General features: G+C 47.9%; 1 protein-coding gene across 1 annotated transcript in view; it reads right to left on the minus strand.

Annotated features, from left to right (window-relative positions):
* Window positions 1-1,527: 1,527 nt before the first annotated feature.
* The window catches only part of LOC142303848 (sorting nexin-1-like), a 101,418-nt gene continuing 80,106 nt past the window's right edge, over window positions 1,528-22,839 (minus strand). The window contains exons 13-15 of the mRNA XM_075345643.1: window positions 12,738-12,818; window positions 10,167-10,238; window positions 1,528-2,225 (exon numbers count right to left, since the gene is read on the minus strand). Of these exons, the coding sequence (XP_075201758.1) occupies window positions 2,175-2,225; window positions 10,167-10,238; window positions 12,738-12,818 (204 nt within the window). The 3' untranslated portion in view covers window positions 1,528-2,174. The remainder of the gene's footprint in view (window positions 2,226-10,166; window positions 10,239-12,737; window positions 12,819-22,839) is intronic.

Raw genomic sequence — 22,839 nt, forward strand, 5'->3', positions numbered from 1 at the left:
GTATTGGGACACACCTTAATCAATGAATTCACATTTTTCAGTCTCACAGCCATGAGTGTATCAAATCCAAACAGTCTGCCTTTGCACACATTGTAAACAGTTGACTGAATATGAGGCTAGTAATGTAATAGGATGTCACTTTTGCTTCAAGTCAGTTTGTGAAATTTCAGAGCGGGGTTGGGAAGTGCTGAGGCACATAGTGCATACCAGTTGTCAATTCTACACTGACTCAGTAACTGCAGAGTTACAGACTTCTTGCGTTATCAGTATTGGTTTCCATGGCCGAGCAACTGCATGCAAGCCTTACCCCACAAAGCACAATGCGAAGTGTCATATGTAGAAGACAGTATAGGGGGCTTTACACGCTGCGACATCGCTAACTATATATCATCGGGGTCACAGTGTTTGTGACACACAGCCGGCGTCGTTAGCGACGTCGCAGCGTGTGACAGGCTGGAGCGACCTAAAATGATTGCAAAAAAGACAAACGTTTGTTTTGGAGAGGTCGTTTAATTTCAAAAAAATCGTTGTCAGGTAAGTAGCGATGTTGTTCCTCATTCCTGCGGCATCACACATCGCTATTTATGACACCGCAGAAGCGACGAACATCTCCTTAACTCCGTCCCGCCGGAAATGAGGAAGGAAGAAGGTGGGCGGGATGTTCGGTCAGCTCATCTCCGCCCCTCCGCTTCTATTGGCCGGCTGCTTAGTGACGCCGAACGCACCTCCCCCTTGAAGGATGGATTGTTCGGCGGTCACAGCGACGTCGCTGACAAGGTATGCGCGTGTGACGCTGCCGTAGCGATAATGTTCGCTACAGCAGCGATCACCACATATCGCACGTAGGACGGGGGCAGGTGCTATCGCGCACGACATCGCTAGCGATGTCATAGCATGTAAAGCACCCTTAAAACACACCACCGCTCGACTCTGGAGCATCAGAGTGGTGAATCAACTCTGTTCAGTCTGATAAACAAGTCTGGGTCTGGAAAATAGCAAGAAGAACATTACCTGCATTACATCTGACTGCATTGTGCCAGCTGTAAAGTTTTATGGAGCAGAGATAAATGGTATGTGGTTGTCTTTCAGGGGTTCGTTTGAGCCTCTTTTCTCCACTGAAGAAGATCTTATTACTTCAACATACTAGGGTGTATTAGACAACTGAATGCTTCACAAATTTGTAGGAACTGTTTGAGGAAGGCCCTTTACTGTTACAGCATGATTATGGAACAATGAACCTAGCAAGGACCATATGACAGAGCTGCATGTGTCGGATTTGAGAAAACTTGACCTAAACCCTCGGAAACACCATTGGAATGAACTATATGGTGACTAAAATGACACGTGCACAGTAGTTTAGTCAAATACATGCTTTAAAAAATATATAGAAGAGGAAGTTTAATAACCAAATCTCTATGTCCATGCTACCAGGCCAGATGCAAACCACAGAAAGTTGTCACATTATAGGAGTAATGCGATGCTTCTATTTCTACCCACAGACATCCTAAACACATGGGAATACACAAGAACGTTTTAACTCATTTTATTGAATAACTGTGTGGTTCTTGTAGAATAGAAACGCTCCATTCTTTGTGTCTGTGTCACAGCCAAAAAAATATACATTATATATTTATATTAATAAACCCTCCCAAGAAAGTCCCAATAGTTTAAACATTTTTTTTTATTTTTTTTTCCTTTTTTCACAGAAAGCCCTAAATTATCAATTTGTATAGTTAATAAGAAAATATATATGGAAGTTAAATGAAAAATATACACAAGAAATGTTAACAGATGCAGGTGTGTCCTTAAGTGCTGGGACATAACTGTCCTTATCAAGGTTTACGCTCACCCGTCATACCAGTACGCAGTTATTATAGCGAACGTCTACTGGCTGATCAGGCTACAAGAAAAAAAAAAATTGAATGTGTGTCCATACATGAGGCACTGGCTGTAATAGTAAAGATCAATCAACGCTCTGCACAGCAATGCGCAACAGACCTGACTCAGCACTGATGGAATTAGAGACAGAGCATCAAGTAGATGTAGAAGCAAATCGAGATTGTGATTCTAGGGTCTCTAAAAGGCAGGAGGTATAATATTTATATATATATATAATAAAAAAAATGGCAGAAGAGATGTAGCATAGTTTAGGCTGTAATTCTGTTCCATGGAAGTTAGGATATAACCTTTGCTTCTGGTAGAAATGCTTCCCAGTACTTGGCGAGCTGCAACAAGAAAGAACATTTTAAGATTACGTGATTTGGTATAGAAAAACAAAGAAGGGAATTTTGTTTACTTACCGTAAATTCCTTTTCTTCTAGCTCCAATTGGGAGACCCAGACAGTGGGTGTATAGCTACTGCCCTCTGGAGGCCGCACAAAGAACTACACTTAAAAGTGTAAGGCCCCTCCCCTTCTGGCTATACACCCTCCCGTAGGAGTACAGATTCCTCAGTTTTAGTACCAAAGCAAGAAGGAGGAAAGCCAATAACAGTTTCAAAAACAAATTCAATCCGATAACATGATCGGAGAACTTAAGAAACAACATGAACAACATGTGCACCCGAAAAACGAAACCCTAAGAACAAATAGGGCGGGTGCTGGGTCTCCCAATTGGAGCTAGAAGAAAAGGAATTTACGGTAAGTAAACAAAATTCCCTTCTTCTTTTTCGCTCCTAATTGGGAGACCCAGACAGTGGGACGTCCAAAAGCAGTCCCTGGGTGGGTAAAAAGATACCACATGAACGGGCTGTCAGACAGCCTCTTCCTACAGGTGGGCCACCGCCGCCTGAAGGACCTGTCTACCTAGGCTGGCATCTGCCGAAGCGTAGGTATGCACTTGATAGTGTTTGGTAAACGTGTGCAGACTCGACCAGGTAGCCGCCTGGCACACTTGCTGAGCCGTAGCCTGATGCCGCAATGCCCAGGACGCACCCACGGCTCTGGTAGAATGGGCCTTCAGTCCAGATGGAATCGGAAGCCCAGCAGAACGGTATGTGTGAAGAATTGGTTCCTTGATCCACCGCGCCAGGGTGGATTTGGAAGCTTGCGATCCCTTATGCTGACCAGCGACTAGGACAAAGAGCGCATCAGAACGGCGTAGAGCCGCCGTGCGAGAAATGTAAATCCTGAGTGCTCTCACCAGGTCCAACAGATGTAAACCCTTTTCAAATTGGTGAACTGGATGCGGACACAAAGATGGTAAAGTGATATCCTGATTGAGATGAAAGGAAGAAACCACCTTGGGAGAAAACTCTGGAATTGGACGCAGTACTACCTTGTCTTGGTGAAACACCAGGAAGGGAGATTTGCAAGATAACGCCGCTAGCTCGGACACTCTTCGAAGAGACGTGACCGCCACAAGAAAAACTACCTTTTGTGAAAGCCGAGAAAGGGGAACCTCTTTCAAAGGCTCGAAAGGCGGCTTCTGGAGAGCAATGAGAACCTTGTTCAGATCCCAGGGTTCCAATGGCCGTCTGTAAGGAGGAACGATATGACAAACTCCTTGGAGAAAAGTGCGTACTTTAGAAAGCTGTGCCAAGCGCTTCTGAAAGAATACGGATAGCGCGGAGACTTGACCCTTAAGAGAGCTAAGCGACAAGCCTTTTTCCAACCCAGACTGCAGGAAGGAAAGAAAAGTTGGCAATGCAAATGGCCAGGGAGAAAACCCTTGAGCCACGCACCACGCTAAGAATATCTTCCACGTTCTGTGATAGATCTTAGCTGAGGATGGTTTTCTAGCCTGTCTCATTGTGGCAACAACTTCATGAGATAAACCTGAGGCCGCTAGGATCCAGGACTCAATGGCCACACAGTCAGGTTCAGGGCCGCAGAATTCAGATGGAAAAACGGCCCTTGAGACAGCAAATCTGGACGGTCTGGTAGTGTCCACGGTTGGCCTACCGTGAGATGCCACAGATCCGGGTACCACGACCTTCTTGGCCAATCTGGAGCGACGAGTATGGCTCGATGGCAGTCGGACCTGATTTTCCGGAGAACTCTGGGTAACAATGCTAGAGGTGGGAACACATAGGGGAGTCGGAATTGCGACCAATCCTGAACCAAGGCGTCTGCCGCCAGTGCTCGGTGATCGTGAGACCGTGCCATGAAAACTGGGACCTTGTTGTTGTGTCGTGACGCCATCAGATCGACGTCCGGCGTCCCCCAGCGGCAACAGATCTGCTGAAACACGTCCGGGTGAAGAGACCATTCTCCTGCGTCCATGCCCTGGCGACTGAGAAAGTCTGCTTCCCAGTTTTCCACGCCTGGGATGTGAACTGCGGATATGGTGGACGCTCTGCTTTCCACCCACGTCAAAATCCGTTGGACTTCTTGAAAGGCTTGGCGACTGCGTGTTCCCCCTTGGTGGTTGATGTACGCCACCGCCGTGGAATTGTCCGACTGAATCCGAATCTGTTTGCCTTCCAGCCATTGTTGGAAGGCTCGCAGGGCAAGATAGATTGCTCTGATTTCCAGAACATTGATCTGCAGGGTGGACTCTTCCAGAGTCCACATCCCCTGAGCCCTGTGGTGGAGATACACCGCTCCCCACCCTGATAGGCTCGCATCCGTCGTGACCACTGCCCAGGACGGGGGAAGGAACGACTTTCCCTGTGACAATGAGGCGGGGAGAAGCCACCAACGCAGAGAGTCCTTGGCAGTCTGAAAGAGGGAGACAGTCCTGTCGAGGGACGTCGATTTCCCGTCCCATTGGCGTAGAATGTCCCATTGTAGAGGGCGCAGATGAAACTGCGCGAACGGGACTGCCTCCATTGCTGCTACCATCTTTCCTAGGAAATGCATGAGGCGCCTCAGTGAGTGCGACTGGCTCTGAAGGAGAGATTGCACTCCAGTCCGCAGCGAGCACTGCTTGTCCAGTGGAAGCTTCACTATCGCTGAGAGAGTATGAAACTCCATGCCAAGATAAGTCAGAGATTGGGTCGGGGTTAGATGAGACTTTGGAAAGTTGATAATCCACCCGAAACTCTGGAGAGTGTCTAGTGCCACTTTCAAACTGTGTTGGCATGCCTCTTGAGAGGGTGCCTTTATAAGCAGGTCGTCTAGATACGGGATGACCGAGTGACCCTGCGAGTGCAGAACAGCTACTACTGCTGCCATGACCTTGGTGAAGACCCGGGGGGCTGTTGCCAGACCGAAAGGTAACGCTACGAACTGCAGGTGTTCGTCGTGTATGACGAAGCGTAGGAAACGCTGATGCTCTGGTGCGATCGGCACGTGGAGATACGCATCTTTGATATCTATTGATGCTAGAAAATCTCCTTGAGACATTGAGGCTATGACGGAGCGTAGGGATTCCATCCAGAACCTCCTGACTTTTACGTGTCTGTTGAGCAACTTTAGATCCAGGACGGGCCGATACGATCCGTCCTTTTTTGGGACCACAAACAGATTGGAGTAAAAACCGTGACCTTGTTCCTGAAGAGGGACAGAGGTCACCACTCCTTCCGCTTTTAGAGCGGCCACCGCCTGCAACAGAGCATCGGCTCGGTCTGGTGGGGGAGAAGTTCTGAAGAAACGAGTTGGCGGACGAGAACTGAACTCTATCCTGTACCCGTGAGACAGAATATCCCTCACCCAACGGTCTTTGACGTGTGACAGCCAGATGTCGCCAAAGTGGGAAAGCCTCCCACCGACCGCGGGTGTGGGAATCGGAGACCTCAAGTCAGGAGGACGCCGTTTTGGCAACGGTTCCTCCGGCTGCCCTTTTCGGGCGTGACTGAGACCTCCAAGAATCTGAGCGTCTCTGGTCCTTTTGAGTCTTTTTTGACGATGCGAATTGGGACCTGCCCGGTCCTCGAAAGGACCGATAACCAGACTGACCCTTCCTCTGTTGGGGTCTGTTTTGTCTGTGTTGCGGTAAGGATGAGTCCTTACCCTTGGAGTGTTTGATGATTTCATCCAAACGCTCTCCAAACAATCGGTCACGAGAAAAAGGCAAATTGGTTAAGCACTTCTTGGAATGAGAATCTGCTTTCCAATGTCTCAACCACAGGGCCCTACGCAAAACAACGGAGTTGGCTGACGCCACTGCCGTGCGGCTTGTAGCGTCAAGAACAGCATTAATCGCGTACGACGCGAATGCCGCCATTTGCGAGGTCAATGGTGCTACCTGCGGGGCAAATGCACGTGTGACGGAGTCAACTCGCGCAAGCCCGGCTGAGATAGCCTGGAGTGCCCATACGGCTGCAAAAGAAGGCGCTAATGACGCTCCAATCGCTTCATAGATGGATTTCAGCCAGAGCTCCATCTGCCTGTCAGTGGCATCTTTAAGTGCCGCTCCATCTTCAACTGCAACCAAGGATCTAGCTGCAAGCCTGGAAATTGGAGGATCCACTTTTGGACACTGGGTCCAACCTTTGACCACCTCAGGGGGAAAAGGATAGCGTGTATCTTTAAGCCGTTTAGGAAAACGCCTTTCAGGATAAGCGTGGGGTTTCTGGATTGCGTCTCTAAAGTCAGCGTGGTCCAGAAAAGTGCTTAAAGTACGCTTAGGGTATCTGAAATGGATTCTCTCGTGCTGCGAAGCTGACTCCTCCACAAGAGGAGCTGGTGGGGAAATATTTAACATCTTATTGATGTTAAATATAAGATCATTAACTATGGCGTCACCATCTGGTGTATCTAGATTGAGAGCGGTTCCAGGATCAGAATCCTGATCAGTTACGTCCGCCTCATCACCCATAGATTCATCTCGCTGGGATCCTGACCATTGGGATGAATGTGAAGGCCCGTCATAGCGAGCCCGCTTAGGCTGCCCGGGGCCATCGTCCGAGTCAGAGTCTTCACCCTGAGGTGTATATGCCCGCCCCGAAGCTTGGAGCTGAGGGGGACCAGGGGGCAATGATTGCACAGTGTCCGTGGCCTGAAGTACAGGCCTAGCTCGCAATGTGTCAAGAATTTGTGACATAGTGAGAGACATTCTGTCAGCAAAAGCTGCAAACTCAGTGCCTGTCACCTGGACAGCATTCACAGGTGGTACACCCTGGGTCACGTCCAGCAGAGGCCCCGGCTGTGCAAGCGCCGCAGGGGCCGAGCACTGCACACAATGGGGGTCTGTGGAGCCTGCCGGTAGAAAAGTCCCGCATGCGGTGCAGGAAGCATATAATGTCTGTGCTTTGGCACCCTTGCGTTTTGCGGACGACATGCTGCTGGCTCTCTGAATGTGAGAGAGTCTATAGCCAAAGGGCGACCAGCGCTATGTAATACCAAGTATTTGTAGCAACAAAATACTAAGGATACTACTGGCACAAGAGGGGTGAGCCCTGAGGGCTGCTTACCGCCCGCTGAATAGCGGGTAAGAGGCTGCAGAAATCCTTGTCTGGGTCTCCCCGGCTCCCCTCTGCAGCTCAGCGTGTCAGCAGGAATGGCTGCCGGCGTCTGTGGAGAGGGGCGGTCCGTGGGAGTTCCCAAACAAAAGTGCGGGAAACAGTGTCCCCTCTGTGCCGATTGTGAGGGCTGGAGTATGTAAAAACGACTCCAGCCCTCAGCGCTGATGCACTGGCCAGCGTCCCGCCCCTCTCCTGACTGGCAGGTCTGGGGGCGGGAACGAACGGGAGCAGGCCGCAAAAGCCGGGGACTCGAGTTATCAGCGCGGCCGCCGTAAAAGCGCGGGCCGCGCTGAAGTCCCCGGCGCACCACAAGTGCCAGCCGCGCCGCAGTCCCAGCGGCCGGCATGACCGATCTCTAGATGTGGCCAGCGTCCCGCCCCTCTCCTGACTGGCAGGTCCGGGGGCGGGAACGAACGGAAGCAGGCCGCAAAAGCCGGGGACTCGAGTTATCAGCGCGGCCGCCGTAAAAGCGCGGGCCGCGCTGAAGTCCCCGGCGCACCACAAGTGCCAGCCGCGCCGCAGTCCCAGCGGCCGGCGCGACCGATTCCTGGAAGTGTGCCTGCTTCAGCTAAGCTGAATGAGGCCATGGCACAAGCGCCGTAGCGCTGATGTCCCCCGGCGCACTACAACACCCAGCATGCTGCGGTGTGAGCGCCTGCACGGGGACACAGAGTACCTTGAGGATGCAGGGCCATGTCCCTGATGTACTCCGCTCCATCCAGCATCTTGTCCAGGGGCTGTAGATGGAGCCCGGTCTCAGTGCCTGGAGACCAGCAAATCCCACTTCACCCAGAGCCCTGTAAAAAGGGATGGGGAAGGAATCAGCATGTGGGCTCCTGCCGCCGTACCCGCAATGGGTACCTCAACCTTACAAACACCTCCGACATACAGTGGGGTGAGAAGGGAGCATGCTGGGGACACTATATGTGTCCTCTTTTCTTCCATCCGACATAGTCAGCAGCTGCTGCTGACTAAAAACAATGGAGCTATGCGTGCGTGTCTGACCTCCTTGCGCACAAAGCTAAAACTGAGGAATCTGTACTCCTACGGGAGGGTGTATAGCCAGAAGGGGAGGGGCCTTACACTTTTAAGTGTAGTTCTTTGTGCGGCCTCCAGAGGGCAGTAGCTATACACCCACTGTCTGGGTCTCCCAATTAGGAGCGAAAAAGAAAAGTATAATTGATATACTAAATAGGTGAATGGTGATTAACAGTGGTTCCCACGAGAGGAGTCTGGTAGTGCAGTGGAATACAATAACCACAACCTTCCAACAACAATAGTGGAACAGAAAGCAGCATCAATCTGCTTCACACTGTGCTTTCTATATGACACATATACTTACAATATTCCCATCCTGTCGCATCTACCGCGCCAACGTATTCTGCAGCACTTCATACAAGTTACAGTAACTTACGCAGCTGTCCTCTAAAGAGCTGACACTCTGTCTCTATACAGACACGGGCTTATACAAGACATCCCTCTCCCCTGTGCCCAGTGAGGCTGCTGCTGGCAGATGTGGAATGGAGAAGTATCACCATTCACTTCTATGGCAGCTCTGAAAGCAACCAACCCCCGTTGTAGAGATCGATGCAAGGACCCAGAGTTGGGACCCGCTTCCTTCTGACGTTTATGTTGTACCCTGTGAAAATAAGCTTAAGGCTCCATGCGCACACTGCGTTTTTTTAGTGTAGTTTGTTGCCAAAAACTGCATGTTTCTCCTTTCCCCAGCAAAGTCTATGAGAAATCTGAAATGCCGTGCGTATGTTGCTTTTTTCTTTTTGCCTGCAGTTTTGGGCTGACAAAAAAACCTGCAGAATGACAATTCTCTGCCGTTTGGTTCCTTTTAGCCCTTCCAAGCCATTGATTTCACTTAAACGTGGCACAAAACGCACCAAAAAGGCATGCATTTTGTGGCTAATAGGGGCAGTTTTCTTAACTTTTCTGCAGCGTGCGTACAGAGCCTAAAAGGGAGAATACTCCTTCAATATAGGTGGATAGTTTTTGCTTTAAAGCGAGTAAGGCCATGTGCGCACATTGCAGATTTGGTGCAGAAATTTTCTGCATCAAATCTGCACCTATTGGCATAAAAATGTGTTTTTGGTCCTTTTTTGTGCCATGTGTTTTTCTTAATGTAGTCAATGGGTGGAGGGGCCTAAAAACGCAGGAAAAAAGCACCAACAATTGAGGAGCTGCAGATTATTTTCTGCACCAAATCTGCAAGAAAAAGTAACGTGTACACAATACGTCAGAATTCTCATTGATTCTGCTGCCATAAAGACAGATGTAGATTTGTGCTACAATCTGCAACAAAAACCGCACTGTGTGCACAGCCTAATACCTTTCATTCTTTAAAGGGCCAGAAAACCAATGTGTGTATAGAATAGAGATTTTCCATCATCGTATAACTTGTAATTGTATAGACTACACTAGTGTTTAGAAACACGTCTACCAACAATTAGATCACAGCACAGTTTTTATCTGTCTATTTCCGTGCCGATTTCATATTACACCATTTCAGGTGGTTATAGATGGTTTTTTTTTCATTCTTCAGTAAGTTCCTAGGCTGCCCATGATCTCTTCTGAGACAGATCAGTAATACACACAACACTTTACAGAAGCAAGAATTAAAAATGCCCCATATGAGTGGTGACCTACGCTTTCGTGTGATAATGCCATATGTTAAAGAATAATATACCTCAACATTACCTTCCATTCTGGGTAATTAGACTAATCCTATATCTAAGTATAAAGATATCACTTAGCCGGTTAAGTGAGAAATAATAGTACTATATGAGAAAATAGAAGGTCAGTCACTTACTTTGTGCTGTCCATTCAAGAGTGTTTCCAAATATTTCACTATGTAACTTTTAAAATCCTTAGATTTCTCTTTCTAGAAAATGAACAGAAAGTATAAAGGTATGAACTCTTCTAGTGATGAGCGAGCATTGCCATGCTCAGGTGCCTGGTACTTGTATTGAGCAGTTAGCTTGATGCTCAGACGGGCTCAACTGGTGTACAGAGTATAATGCAAGTCAATGGGGAACTCAAGCATTTTTCCCCAAAGAGCTTCCAGAAAAATGCACAAGTTCCCCCATTGACTTCTATTATACTCGGGTACTTGATTCACGCTCATACAAGCGTCCAAACTGCTCATGATGAGTACTGTGCACCCGAGCGTGGTAGTGCTCGCTCACTGCTAAAAACTCTACTTATTGCTTATATTTGGGTAAAACAATCTCTAGGCCAACTGTAATACTGACTATTGCAGATTGAAATATTTCCAGCAAATACAAGCCCTTCAGTTGTCTAGAATTTCAAAGTAAAAAATTCTCACCCCTCAACGACCGCGGGGGGTAAAATTACGTCCTAGCAGTCAGCGTCAATGTCCCCTGGCTGCTGCCGGCAGGCGTAGGAGATCAGCGCACATCTCAGCTTATATGTGTGCCTGCTAGACACATGCGGAATCGCTATCCGCCCGTCCCTTTTAACCCATTAAATGGTGCTGTCAATAAGTGACAGTGCCATTATAACCGCGATCGCGCTCAAACTTTTCTTACAGTCAGATACCGGAAGTCACGTGACGTGATCATGTGACTTCCGGTGGTTGTCATGGTAGCACAGGGTCATATGATGACTCCTGTGCTCACATGACTAAGGTTCTGTAAAACAAACAGCAGAGTACTGGCTGTTACAGGATATAAATCATTTCTCCCGCTTGGAACGATGCTGCTCTGATCGGGAGAAATGAATGAGTGATCAGACAGATGATTGTTATAGTCCCCTAGGGAACCTAGTAAAATTAAAAAAAAAAAAAGTTTAAAAAAAATTAAAACAAAATAAAAAACCTAAGTTCAAATCACCCCCTTTCGTCCCTATGAATATTAAAGGGTTAAAAAAAAATTAAAATTACACACATTTGGCATTGTCGCATTCAGAAACGCCCAATCTAACAAAATATAAAATCAATTCATCTGATCGGTAAACGGCAAAAAAAAATTTCAAACCCCAAAATTATGTTTTTGGTCATCACTAATTTTGCGCAAAATGCAATAACAGGCGATTAAAATGTAGCATCTGCACAAAAATGGTTCGGTTAAAAACATCAGCTTGATATGCAAAAATTAAGCCATCACTGAGCTATATATCCTGAAAATGAAACCGCTACGGGTCATAGAAAATGGCGCAAAACGCATGCCACTTTTTTCAGACAAACATCTGATTTTTTTTTACCCCCTAGATAAAAGTAAACTTATTCATGTTTGGTGTCTACGAACTCGCACCGACCTGAGCCATCACACTGACATCAGTTTTACCATATAGCAAACACAATGAGTAAAATCTCAAAAACAATGGCACAATCACACTTTTTTTTTGCAATTTTTCCGCATTTGGAATTTTTTTGTTTTATTTAAAAGTACAGTTTCTTCCGCAAAACAATGAGCCTTCACATGACCATATTCACTGAAAAATAAAAAAGTAATGTCTCTCGGAAGAATGGTGAAAAAAAAAAAAAAATGGAAAACACAAAATCGGCTGGTCGTGAAGGGGTTAATGGCAGCCTAACTAAGAAAACTTTCTATTCCGGAAACTAGTCATTTTAAATTTAGCGATGTCCTTCCTCCCCTGTCTCTGTTATGACTGGGGGATGAAGGAGGGAGGAAGGACAAGCAGCAGACTGGGGTAGGAATAACTAGCAAAACCCGACCCACCTATTAGATATTCCGTTGCACCTATCATTAAATAACAGTGCATTTCACAAACTTTACTCTCCTGTATTTCAGAAAGTATAGATCCGATATCACAACTAGACTAGAGGTATGCATAGAATCAGCATGATAGCACCAATATAGCACTGGCTTTAGTTTATATATGAAAATCCTGGTGGTTGGTCCTCTTTAAGCTCTTTCCCTAGACCTTAATGAGTGTCTTATCTATTAAACGGCTCAACATGGCATATACTGTGTTTTTGACAAACATCTATGTGAAAAGCCCTACTAGTTTACATCAGCACAGTATTTCAATCCATATAAAAAAATGAAATCTAGAGGACAAATTTGCTTGTTAAAGAACCCTTAAAGGCATTTTCTGGGACAGATATTGATGACCAATTATTAGGAATAGTCATAAATATCAAATGTTGGGGGGTGGAAACCGATGTCCTCAACGATCAACATTGTTACCAGGTCCTAAGGTTGTCAGAATTAGAAAGTGTACGGAGAGCAGGAGGCTCTAAACCAGGTGTACTGGTCGTTCAGCTGCCATTCACTAAACCAAGATCAATATCTTGTCTTTGAAAACTCCCTTAAATGAAACCATTTTGTACAGCTTATTATGGACTAAAATAACAGTCATATGATATACAGGCATGAAGCATTTCATCTCTATGTACCTCAAATCTTGTGACCTCCTTTCGAACAGTCACAGAAATCCTTTCAAAGTCCCTCTCATACTGTGTGACCCTGGATTCCCACTAGAATAGATCACAAAGATTATGCATAAACAAATTTACAAAAGCTCTATCAAACTTCTCATGCAAAACAAAACATTTTTCTTGTGTGGCTCAGATTGACCTAAAAAGTCTGAATGTAAAGCACTTGTGTATGGACATTAGATGGTTCAAGATTAGGGCTGAGCAGATCCGAACTCTAAAAGTCCGGATCCGAGCGGTTTTAAAGATTTCCGGGTGCCGGATCCAGAATTCCAGGTCCACAATCCGGATCCGGCCCTGGGGAAAATAATTGTAAGTATGAAACGGTATTTTATTTCAGTTTTATCTTTATTTTTCAGAGACTGTGTGTCATGGCGGCACACTGCTTCCGGGTCGGGCATTCACTTCCTGTACTATGCAACTATACACACAGCTTTCCGTGTTTCCCCCGCCCACAGACCGTCCTCTCGTCTGTGATTGGTTGCAGGCACACTCGCCCCCAGCCTGTGACAGTATCTGCCTGCTGTGCAGTCATCGCGGCTGTCATTGTCTGCACAGCCAGCTGAAGCGACGTGGGACCTTGTGTGGTTTACGCCGGTGCTGCAGGGTGTTGGGGGTTAATAAAGAGGTGAAGGAGAGTGTGTGTTTTATACTTTATTCCAAATAAAGGATTTTGCTCTGTGTCTGTGTTTATTTACATTCACTTACAGGTTAGTGTGATGCAGGTACCTCAGACGCCTATGCTATCAATAACCTAGGGTTTAGTAGCAGCTGTGCGCTCCTATTAACACCTTATTACCCCAATTGCCACCGCTCCTGGGCAATCAAGAAGAGCCGGTAAAGTCCCAGGATTGTCACATCTAATAGATGCGGCAATACCGGGCAGCTGCGGGCTGGAATACCAGCCCCCGGACGGCTTTATCATGACTGGGGGTAAAAAATTAGGGGGGACCGCAAGTCTTTTTAAATATTTATTTATAATAATAATAATAAATTAAAAAAAATGCTGCATCATCAGCACAGCCGCACACTTCTGACAGGAGTGTGCATGTGTTTCTAGGTACATGCACGCTCATGTTCAGAGAGCACTGGCTGTGCAAACTGATGTCATGTCAGACATGCACGTTCACCATACTGACCCGCAGACACTTACACTGCTTTCCCTGCCCACCGGCCGTCCTGCCGCGTGTGATTGATTGCAGTCAGCTGACACGCTGACACTCAGGTTGGGAGCGCGTCTAGCTGCAACCAATTACACGCGCCGGTGGGCGGGCAAAACAATGAATATTGAATTGTCGGCTTCAGAAGGGAAAAGCGTGACCCAGAAGGAGTGTGCCGCCATGACACAGCCTCGGGTGAGTATACCGCGTGCGCCCCTTCCCCCCCATATCCCCTCCATAAACGTTTTTAATCTCCGGATTCTGGTTCCCATAGACTTATATGGGCACCGGAATCCGGAGCAGATCCGGATTTTATTTTCAATTTGGCAGGGATCCGCCGATCCGGGATATTGGAGGATTCGATCAATCCTATTCAAGATACTATATGACCTTTAGAGGGTGTGTGTTTTGGTGCCTGCCTCAAATAAGGCAGATTATGCTGATAATTATGTCTGGCAGCACATAGTCACTCCGTTTATCAGTAGCCCCAACAACCTAAACATCCAAATCCTAGAACTTCAGACAGAAGCTCCAACAGAGCCACTGATGAGTGGATAAAACGTGATGTGAACAGGTGGCTCATTGGTTAGCACTGCAGTCTTGCAGCCCCGAGGTCCTGGGTTCAAATCCCACCAAGGACATTATCTGCAAGGAGTTGTATGTTCTCCCCGTGTTTCAGTGGGTTTCCTCCAGGTTCTCCAGTTTCCTCCCACACTCCAAAGGCATACTGATCGGGAAGTTAGATTGTGAGCCCCAATGGGGATAGTGTTACTGATGTATGTAAAGCGCTGTGGAATTAACCCTACAACGCATACCTGGGGCTTCGCAGGCCTGCTAGGTTACATGTTTTCTATTGTAGATTTCTATGGTTGCGTGTTATAGGGTTCATGGCGGAATATAAGTGAATAAATATTATATTACTACTATCCTGGGCCTTCACATCCGCACAATGGCCTTGATTCACCAAGTCCCGCATTGTTCACTCCGGTCTTGATGAGGAGGCATGCTGCAGTGAGATACCTCTTCATGAATCCGGACAGTCGAAGAAGTGGCAAAGATTGGCGTACGATTTGTAGCATAGTGAACGCCGCTGCCACTTGTCATGTATTTGACCCACTTTCACAGAGCTAGGCAAATTGGTGTGAAAACGAAAAATGTCGCAACAATTTAGCGCAGCTTACTCAGTTGTGCCAAAACTCTGCAACTTTTCAAAGCTTTACATGCCAGAATTCTGTCAAATGTTGTAATAAATTGGGTCTAATGTGTATATTTAATGATACATTTACACTTAAAGTAAAGGAAATAAACTAAACCATACATGTAGATGTTTTACCCAATAGTCTTTAAAATATGCAATTGAGATGTGCAGACTAAATCCGTAGCTGAGCCTGCTCTATCGGTAGCAGGTATCTGTTGTATATTACATCTAAGGGCTCGCTCACACAAGCGTATAAATCGGACAGGTGCAATCTGATCGTAATAGTGATTGCACTCGGACCCGTGTTATTCAATGAGGCAGTACAGATAGGTTTTTTTTCTCAGTTGTATTCGGCATGAGAAAAAAAATTGCAGCATCATAATTTGACTCCAAAATCAGTACAGCACGAGAAAAAATAAAAAATGTGGATGCCCAACAGATTAGCAGCACGGTATCCGATTTTTATGGATACATTAGGCTATGTGCGCACACAGCGTTTTTTTGATGCTGCATTTTTGGTCGCAAAAAAACGCACCCGTGGGAAAAATGCACCGGTAAAAACACGCATGCATTTTTACCACGTTTTGGTGCGTTTTTGATCACTGTGTTTTGCTGTGTTTTTCCAATGCATTGCATGGGTGAAAAACGCAGGAAAGAATTGACATGTCCATTTTTTTTAAGCTAAGAAACGCAGCTAGAAAAAAAAAAAAAAAAGTTGTGTGCGGACAGCAAAAATGAAAAGTCATAGACTTTGCTGGGGAAGCAAAGTCATGCAATTTTGAGCCCAAAAACGCACCCGAAAAACACGCAAAAACGCTCAGTGCGCACAGGCTAACAAGTCTAAGATGAGAGAAGGGAATTTTGTTACTTACCGTAAATTCCTTTTCTTCTAGCTCTTATTGGGAGACCCAGACGATTGGGGTATAGCTACTGCCCTCCGGAGGCCACACAAAGCACTACACTAAAAAGTGCAAGGCCCCTCCCCTTCTGGCTATACCCCCCCGTGACATCACGGGTTCTCCAGTTTTAGTGCCAAAGCAAGAAGGGGGAAAGCCAATAACTGGTTTAAACAAATTAACTCCGAGTAACATCGGAGAACTGAAAAACCGTTCAACATGAACAACATGTGTACCCGCAAACAACAAAAAAATCCCGAAGGACAACAGGGCGGGTGCTGGGTCTCCCAATAAGAGCTAGAAGAAAAGGAATTTACGGTAAGTAACAAAATTCCCTTCTTCTTCAGCGCTCTATTGGGAGACCCAGACGATTGGGACGTCCAAAAGCTGTCCCTGGGTGGGTAAAGAAATACCTCATGTTAGAGCTGCAAGACAGCCCTCCCCTATGGGGAAGCCACTGCCGCCTGCAGGGCTCTTCTACCTAGGCTGGCGTCCGCCGAAGCATAGGTATGCACCTGATAATGTTTGGTGAAAAAATGTGCAGGCTCGACCAGGTAGCTGCCTGGCACACCTGTTGAGCCGTAGCCTGGTGTCGTAATGCCCAGGACGCACCTACGGCTCTGGTAGAATGGGCCTTCAGCCCTGAAGGAACCGGAAGCCCCGCAGAACGGTAGTCTTCAAGAATTGGTTCTTTGATCCATCGAGCCATGGTGGCTTTAGAAACCTGCAACCCCTTGCGCGTACCAGCGACAAGGACAAAAAATGCATCAGAGCGGCGCATGGGCGCCGTGCGGGAAATGTAGATTCTGAGTGCTCTCCCCAGAACTAACAACTGTAAATCCTTTTCATACCGGAGAACCGGATGAGAACAAAAGGAAGGTAAGGATATATCCTGATTAAGAAGAAACGCGGATACAACCTTAGGGAGAAACTCCTGAATAGGGCGCAGCACCACCTTGTCCTGGTGGAATACTAGGAAGGGAGCCTTGAATGACAGAGCCGCCAGCTCAGACACTCGCCGAAGCGACGTGATCGCAACCAGAAAGGCCACTTTCTGTGACAGGCGCGAAAGGGAAACTTCCCTCAGAGGCTCGAAAGGCGGCTTCTGGAGAGCAACTAGTACCCTGTTCAGATCCCATGGATCTAACGGCCGCTTGTACGGGGGCACAATATGACAAACCCCCTGTAGTAACGTGCGCACCTTAGGAAGACGTGCTAGACGCTTCTGAAAAGAACACGGATAGTGCCGAGACTTGCCCTTAAAGAGAGCCGAGCGACCAACCTCTTTCCCAACCAGATTGCAGGAGGGAAGGCAAAGTAGGCAATGCCGATGGCCAGGGAGACACTCCCTGAGCAGAACACTAAGATAAGAATATCTTCCACGAGTTGTGGTAGATCTTGGCAGACCGCGGCTGGCTAGCCCGTCTCATGGTGGCAATGACGTCGTGCTCACGGTCGACCGACGGTGAGGTGCCACAGATCTCGGTACCACGACCTCCCCGGCCAGTTTGGGGCGACGAGGATGGTGTGGCAGCAATCGGTAGCTGGAACTGTGACCAATCCTGAGCCAAGGCGCCTGTCGCCAGAGCTCTTTGATCGTAAGACCGCGTCATGAAAATCGGGACCTTGTTGTTGCCGAGAAGCCATGACGTCGACGTCCGTCTTCATCCTGCGGCTACAGATTTCTTGAAAACAAACGGGTGCAGAGCCCATTCCCCTGCGTCCACGCCCTGGCGACTGAGGAAGTCTGCTTCCTAGTGTTGTACGCCCGGGATATGAACAGCTGATATGGTGTATGCTCTGTCTTCTACCCATAGCAGAATCCGCCGGACCTCTTGGGAGGCTTGTCGACTGCGTAGTCCGCCTTGGTGGTTGGTGTATGCCACCGCTGTGGATAGTCCGACTGAATTCGGATCTATTTGCATTCCAGCCACTGCAGGAAGGCTTGCAGTGCAAGATACACTGCCCAGAGCTCCAGACCACTGAGTTGAAGAGTGGACTCCTCTGAAGACGGTCTTTGACCGTCTGGAAAAGTGACACGTTCCTGTGTAGGGACATCGACTTCCCTCCCATAAGCGAAGAATGTGCTATTGAGGCGGACGCAGATGAAACTGCGTGAAAAAAGCTCGCCTCTGGATGAGGCGCCTCCTTGAAGGAGAGACTGCCCCCTCGTCTGTAGTGAACGCTGTTTGTCCAGCGGAAGCTTCACTATCGCTGAGAGAGTGTGAAAACTCTCCAGGAGATGCCAGCGATTGGGTTCAACCTTGAAAAGTTGAAGACCCACCCGAAACTCTGGGAAGGGTCCAGCGCCATGTTCAGGTTGTGTTGGCATGCTTCTAAAGGAGAGTGCCTTGACCAGTAGATTGCCCAAGTAAAGGATCACAGAGTGACCGTGAGAGCGCGGGACTGCTCCCTCTGCTGCCACGAACTTGGTGAACACCCGTGGGGCTGTCGCCAGCTAAAGGGTATGGCTACGAAACGAAATATTCTCGTCTTTAATAACGAATCGTAGCCAACGCCGGTGCCTCGGAGCAATCGGCACGTGTAGATAAGCATCCTGATGTCTATTGATGTTAGGAAAACTCTTTGAGACAGAGAGGCAATGACGGAGCGGAGTGATGCCATCCGGAACCGCCTGGTTTTCACGTGCTTGTTAAGCAGTATAAATGCCAGAACGGGACGGAAGGAGCCGTCCTATTTTGGCACCACGACCAGGTCGGAGCAAAATGCGTATCTGATTCCTGAAGAGGAACAGGGATTACCGCTCTTTCCGCCTGCAGAAGAGCTTCGGCTCGGTCGGTGCGGTAGTTTGAAAACAAACTGACTCTCACTCACAGGCCCTTGACCTGCGGTAGGTAAATGCCGCTAAAGCGGGGGAGTCTGCCCCCCCGCGGTTGCGGAGTGAGAGGGCTGAAAATTATGAGGAAAAACACTTTGGTAGCGGGTCCTCCGGCTGCCTTCCCCGGGCGTGATTGAGCCCGCTAGGAATCTATGCCCTTCTGGGCTTTTTGAGTCGTCTTGGATAGTTGAATGATTTCATTCAACCCTTACCAACAGACTATCACTAGATAAAGGCAACCTGGTTAAGCACTTCGTTGGAAGCAGCCTCTGTTCCAATCTCTCAACTACTAGCCTCTGCGTAAAAACATGGAGTTGGCGGGTGCCACTGACGTCCGGCTCGTAGAGTCTCGGACAGCAATAACAGCATGATTCGCCATGCCGACATTGTGAGTTAAAGACGCTGCTGGGACCGAGAGTACCTGTGACAGCGACCCCCTGCGCAATACTAGCTGAAATAGCTTGGAGTGCCTTCACGGCTGCGACTGCCGGAGCAACCGACCTGCCGATAGCTTCATAGACAGATTGCAACCAGAGGCCAATCTGCCTGTCAATGGCATTTTGAAGTGAAGTCCTATCCACCACTACAACTATAGATCTAGCTGCAAGCATGGAGATTGGGGATCCACATTTGGATACTGGGTCTAGCGCTTGACCACGTCAGGGGGGAGCGACACGTGTCTCATTAATACGGTCGGAGAAACGCTTATCGTGATAAGCGTGTCGTTTCTGGACTGCTTCTCTGGAATCAGAGTGCTAAACAAGTACTCAATATACGCTTGAGATACTGAAAGAGAGATTTCTCTTGCTGTGAAGCTGACCCCTCCACTGGAGGAGTTGAGGGAGAAATACCCAACCTTTCGTTGATGGACGCAATAAGATTATTCACTATAGCGTCACCATCCGGTGTATCCGGATTGAGAGCGGTCTCAGGATCAGAGTCCTGAACAGCTACGTCTGCCTCAACGTACAGAGAGTACTCCAGCTGGGACCTTGACCAGTGATGGAGTCGAGGGCTAATCCCAGCGAGCCCGCTTAGGCCATCTGGGACTGTCGACCGTGTCGGATGCCTGCTCTCTGGGATGCCTGGAATCACTCTGGCGCCTTGAGATGCTCCAAATCAGGGCGGCCAGGGTCATTGCAACCATATTGCCCACGGTCTGCTTGGGGTGCAAAGTCTGTAAGATGTCAGTCATAGTCACAGACAATATATCAGCGGAAAAACTGCAACTTCGTCCCTGTCTCTGGACAGAGATCACAGGTGGTTCTTTTGGCCACATATAGCAGAGACCCCGGTTGAGCAATTGCACGCACTGGGGGTCCTGGAACCGTATGACATGCAGTACAAGCAGCATAGAAAGCCCGTGCATTGGCAACTTGTCTTTTTCTGCTGTTGTTGTCTAGCTATCTAAGAGCCTAGCCGAGGATAGCGACCGTACAGTGAATAGTCATACAAGCATGAAGTACAAATAAACACTTCAGTACATGTAGTACACGCAGCATTGAAAACTTGTGGCTTGGCACATTTGCTCTTCTGCTGCTGTTGTCTATTTATCTAGGAGCATGAGACAAGGATAGCGACATACAGTGAATGTATAGCATACAAGCCTGACAGTAAACACTGCAGCCCATGCAATCCAAGCAGCATTGAAAGCTTGCGCGTTAGAACCCTAGCCTTTCTGCTGCTGTTGTCTATTTATCCAGGAACATTAGCCAAGGATATCGACATACAGTGAATGTATAGCATACAAGCATGACAGTAAACACTGCAGCCCATGCAAGTCAAGCAGCATTGAAAACTTGTGCCGTAGCACCATTGCTCTACTGCTGCTTTTGTCTGTTTATCTGGGCGCATTAGCCAAGAATAGCGACATACAGTGAATGTATAGCATAACAATAAACCGTGCAGCACATGCAAGCGAAGCAGCATTGAAAGCTTGTGCCTTAGCACAAATTGCTCTACTGCTGCTGTTGCCCAATCTGACAGTAAACACTGCAGCACATGCAAACGACGAAGCATTGAAAGCTTGTGCCTCAGCAGCATTGCTTATTTGCTGCTGTTGCCCAGAATAGCGACAGTACAGTACAGTGCATAGCATATCAGCACACAGCCCAAAAGCCCACTTCAGCATTAGTGGTGTCAGTACTGCTTACCGCCCGCACAAGAGCGGGTGTGAGGTCGCCCAAAAACCTGTGACTGGTTCCGTTCTCCCAGAGTGGAAACCATAATGGCTGCCGGCTTCTCTTCCCCGTCCTGTGCAGAGGGGCGGGCCGTGGGCGAGCCCCAGCCAAGAGCGGGAACCCGGCGTCTCACTGTGTTCAGTGAGAGGGGGCTGGAGAATGCAAAGCAGACTCCAGCTCCCTGCGCTGAGCTTCTGTACAGCGTCCCGCCCCTCCTCTGACTGGCAGGGCTGGGGCGGGAACGAAACGAAAGCTAGGCCGCAAAGCCGGGGACTCGAGTAATAAGCGCGGCCGTCCTATGTGCACGGCCGACGCCGAAGTCCCCCGGCGCACCACAAGTCCCAGCCGCGCCACAATGTAAAAAACAATCAGCAGCGGCCGGCGCGGCCGTTTTCAATACATAAATTCACTCAGCAAAGCTGCAGTGAATGATAGCACCAGCGCTCCGCGCTGTTGTCCCCGGCGCACTAACACTCCCAGCAATGCTGGTGTGTGTGTGCGCGCTTGCCCGGGGACACAGAGTACCTTGATGTAGCAGGGCCCTGTCCCTGACGATACTCAGCTCCATATCCAGCAGGTTCTCTGGGTCTGTGGATGGAGCTCGGTCTCTGTGCCTGGAGACCGGTAAGATCCCACTTCACCCAGAGCCCCTCATGGGGATGGGGAAGGAAAACAGCATGTGGGCTCCGGCCTCTGTACTAGCAATAAGTACCTCAACCTTACAACACCATCCACGGGTGAGAAGGGAGCATGCTGGGGGCCCTATATGGGCCCTCTTTTCTTCCATCCGACATAGTCAGCAGCTACTGCTGACTAAAATCTGTGGAGCTATGCATGGATGTCTGACCTCCTTCGCACACAAAGCTAAAACTGGAGAACCCGTGATGTCACGGGGGGGTATAGCCAGAAGGGGAGGGGCCTTGCACTTTTTAGTGTAGTGCTTTGTGTGGCCTCCGGAGGGCAGTAGCTATACCCCAATCGTCTGGGTCTCCCAATAGAGCGCTGAAGAAAACTGTAAATGATCCTGTAAAAGATTAACAATAGCTTAGTGAAAAAAGAATTGTATATAGACCTCACACAGAAGGCAAGTGAGAAAAAAATCGTCCCACTTTTCTGGATGAGAATGGGACTCTTTTTATAGGCTATATGTGACCCCAGCCTTACAGTCTGCCGCAAATACGGAGATTGGAGAGAATTAAGATCTTGGCCATTTAACCTTTAGGTGGCACAGATAACAGTCACCACAGTGCATATGAATAAGGCTCTGGGGACTAAAAATGGTCATAAAAAAAAAAATATCCCAGTACTCAAAAAAAATTAAAACAAAGTGATCAGAGATTTGACTGTATCCCACAATGGTAACAATTAAAACTACAGCTCATTCCTCAAAGCTTATGCTCTCACGGTACAATCAACGGAAGAAAAACATTTAAAAAAGAAAATCATCTTAAGAACCATTTTGTATATATAAAGAAAAATGGTAGTAACACACAAACTTTATAATTTTGGCATTTCTGTATTCGCATCCACAGAACGTAACCGTGACTACCAGAAAAACAGAATGTGGAACTGCTGTTTAAAGGGAACCTGTGTGAGGTCATACCCATGTGACCTGGTATCCAACTATGTAGGCTGAGGCCCCGCCCCTTCTGGTCACATGGGTATGACCTCACACAGGCCCTGCAACAGACTAAGTGAATCGTTTGTATAATACTCATGCTAATTATAACAGGGGGAGGGGATAACTATGAATATATGATCTGATCCTCAGCTGCTGTCACTCCAGAAGC

This window comes from Anomaloglossus baeobatrachus, chromosome 4 (assembly GCF_048569485.1).
Source record: "Anomaloglossus baeobatrachus isolate aAnoBae1 chromosome 4, aAnoBae1.hap1, whole genome shotgun sequence".
NCBI classification, from domain to species: Eukaryota; Metazoa; Chordata; class Amphibia; order Anura; family Aromobatidae; genus Anomaloglossus; species Anomaloglossus baeobatrachus.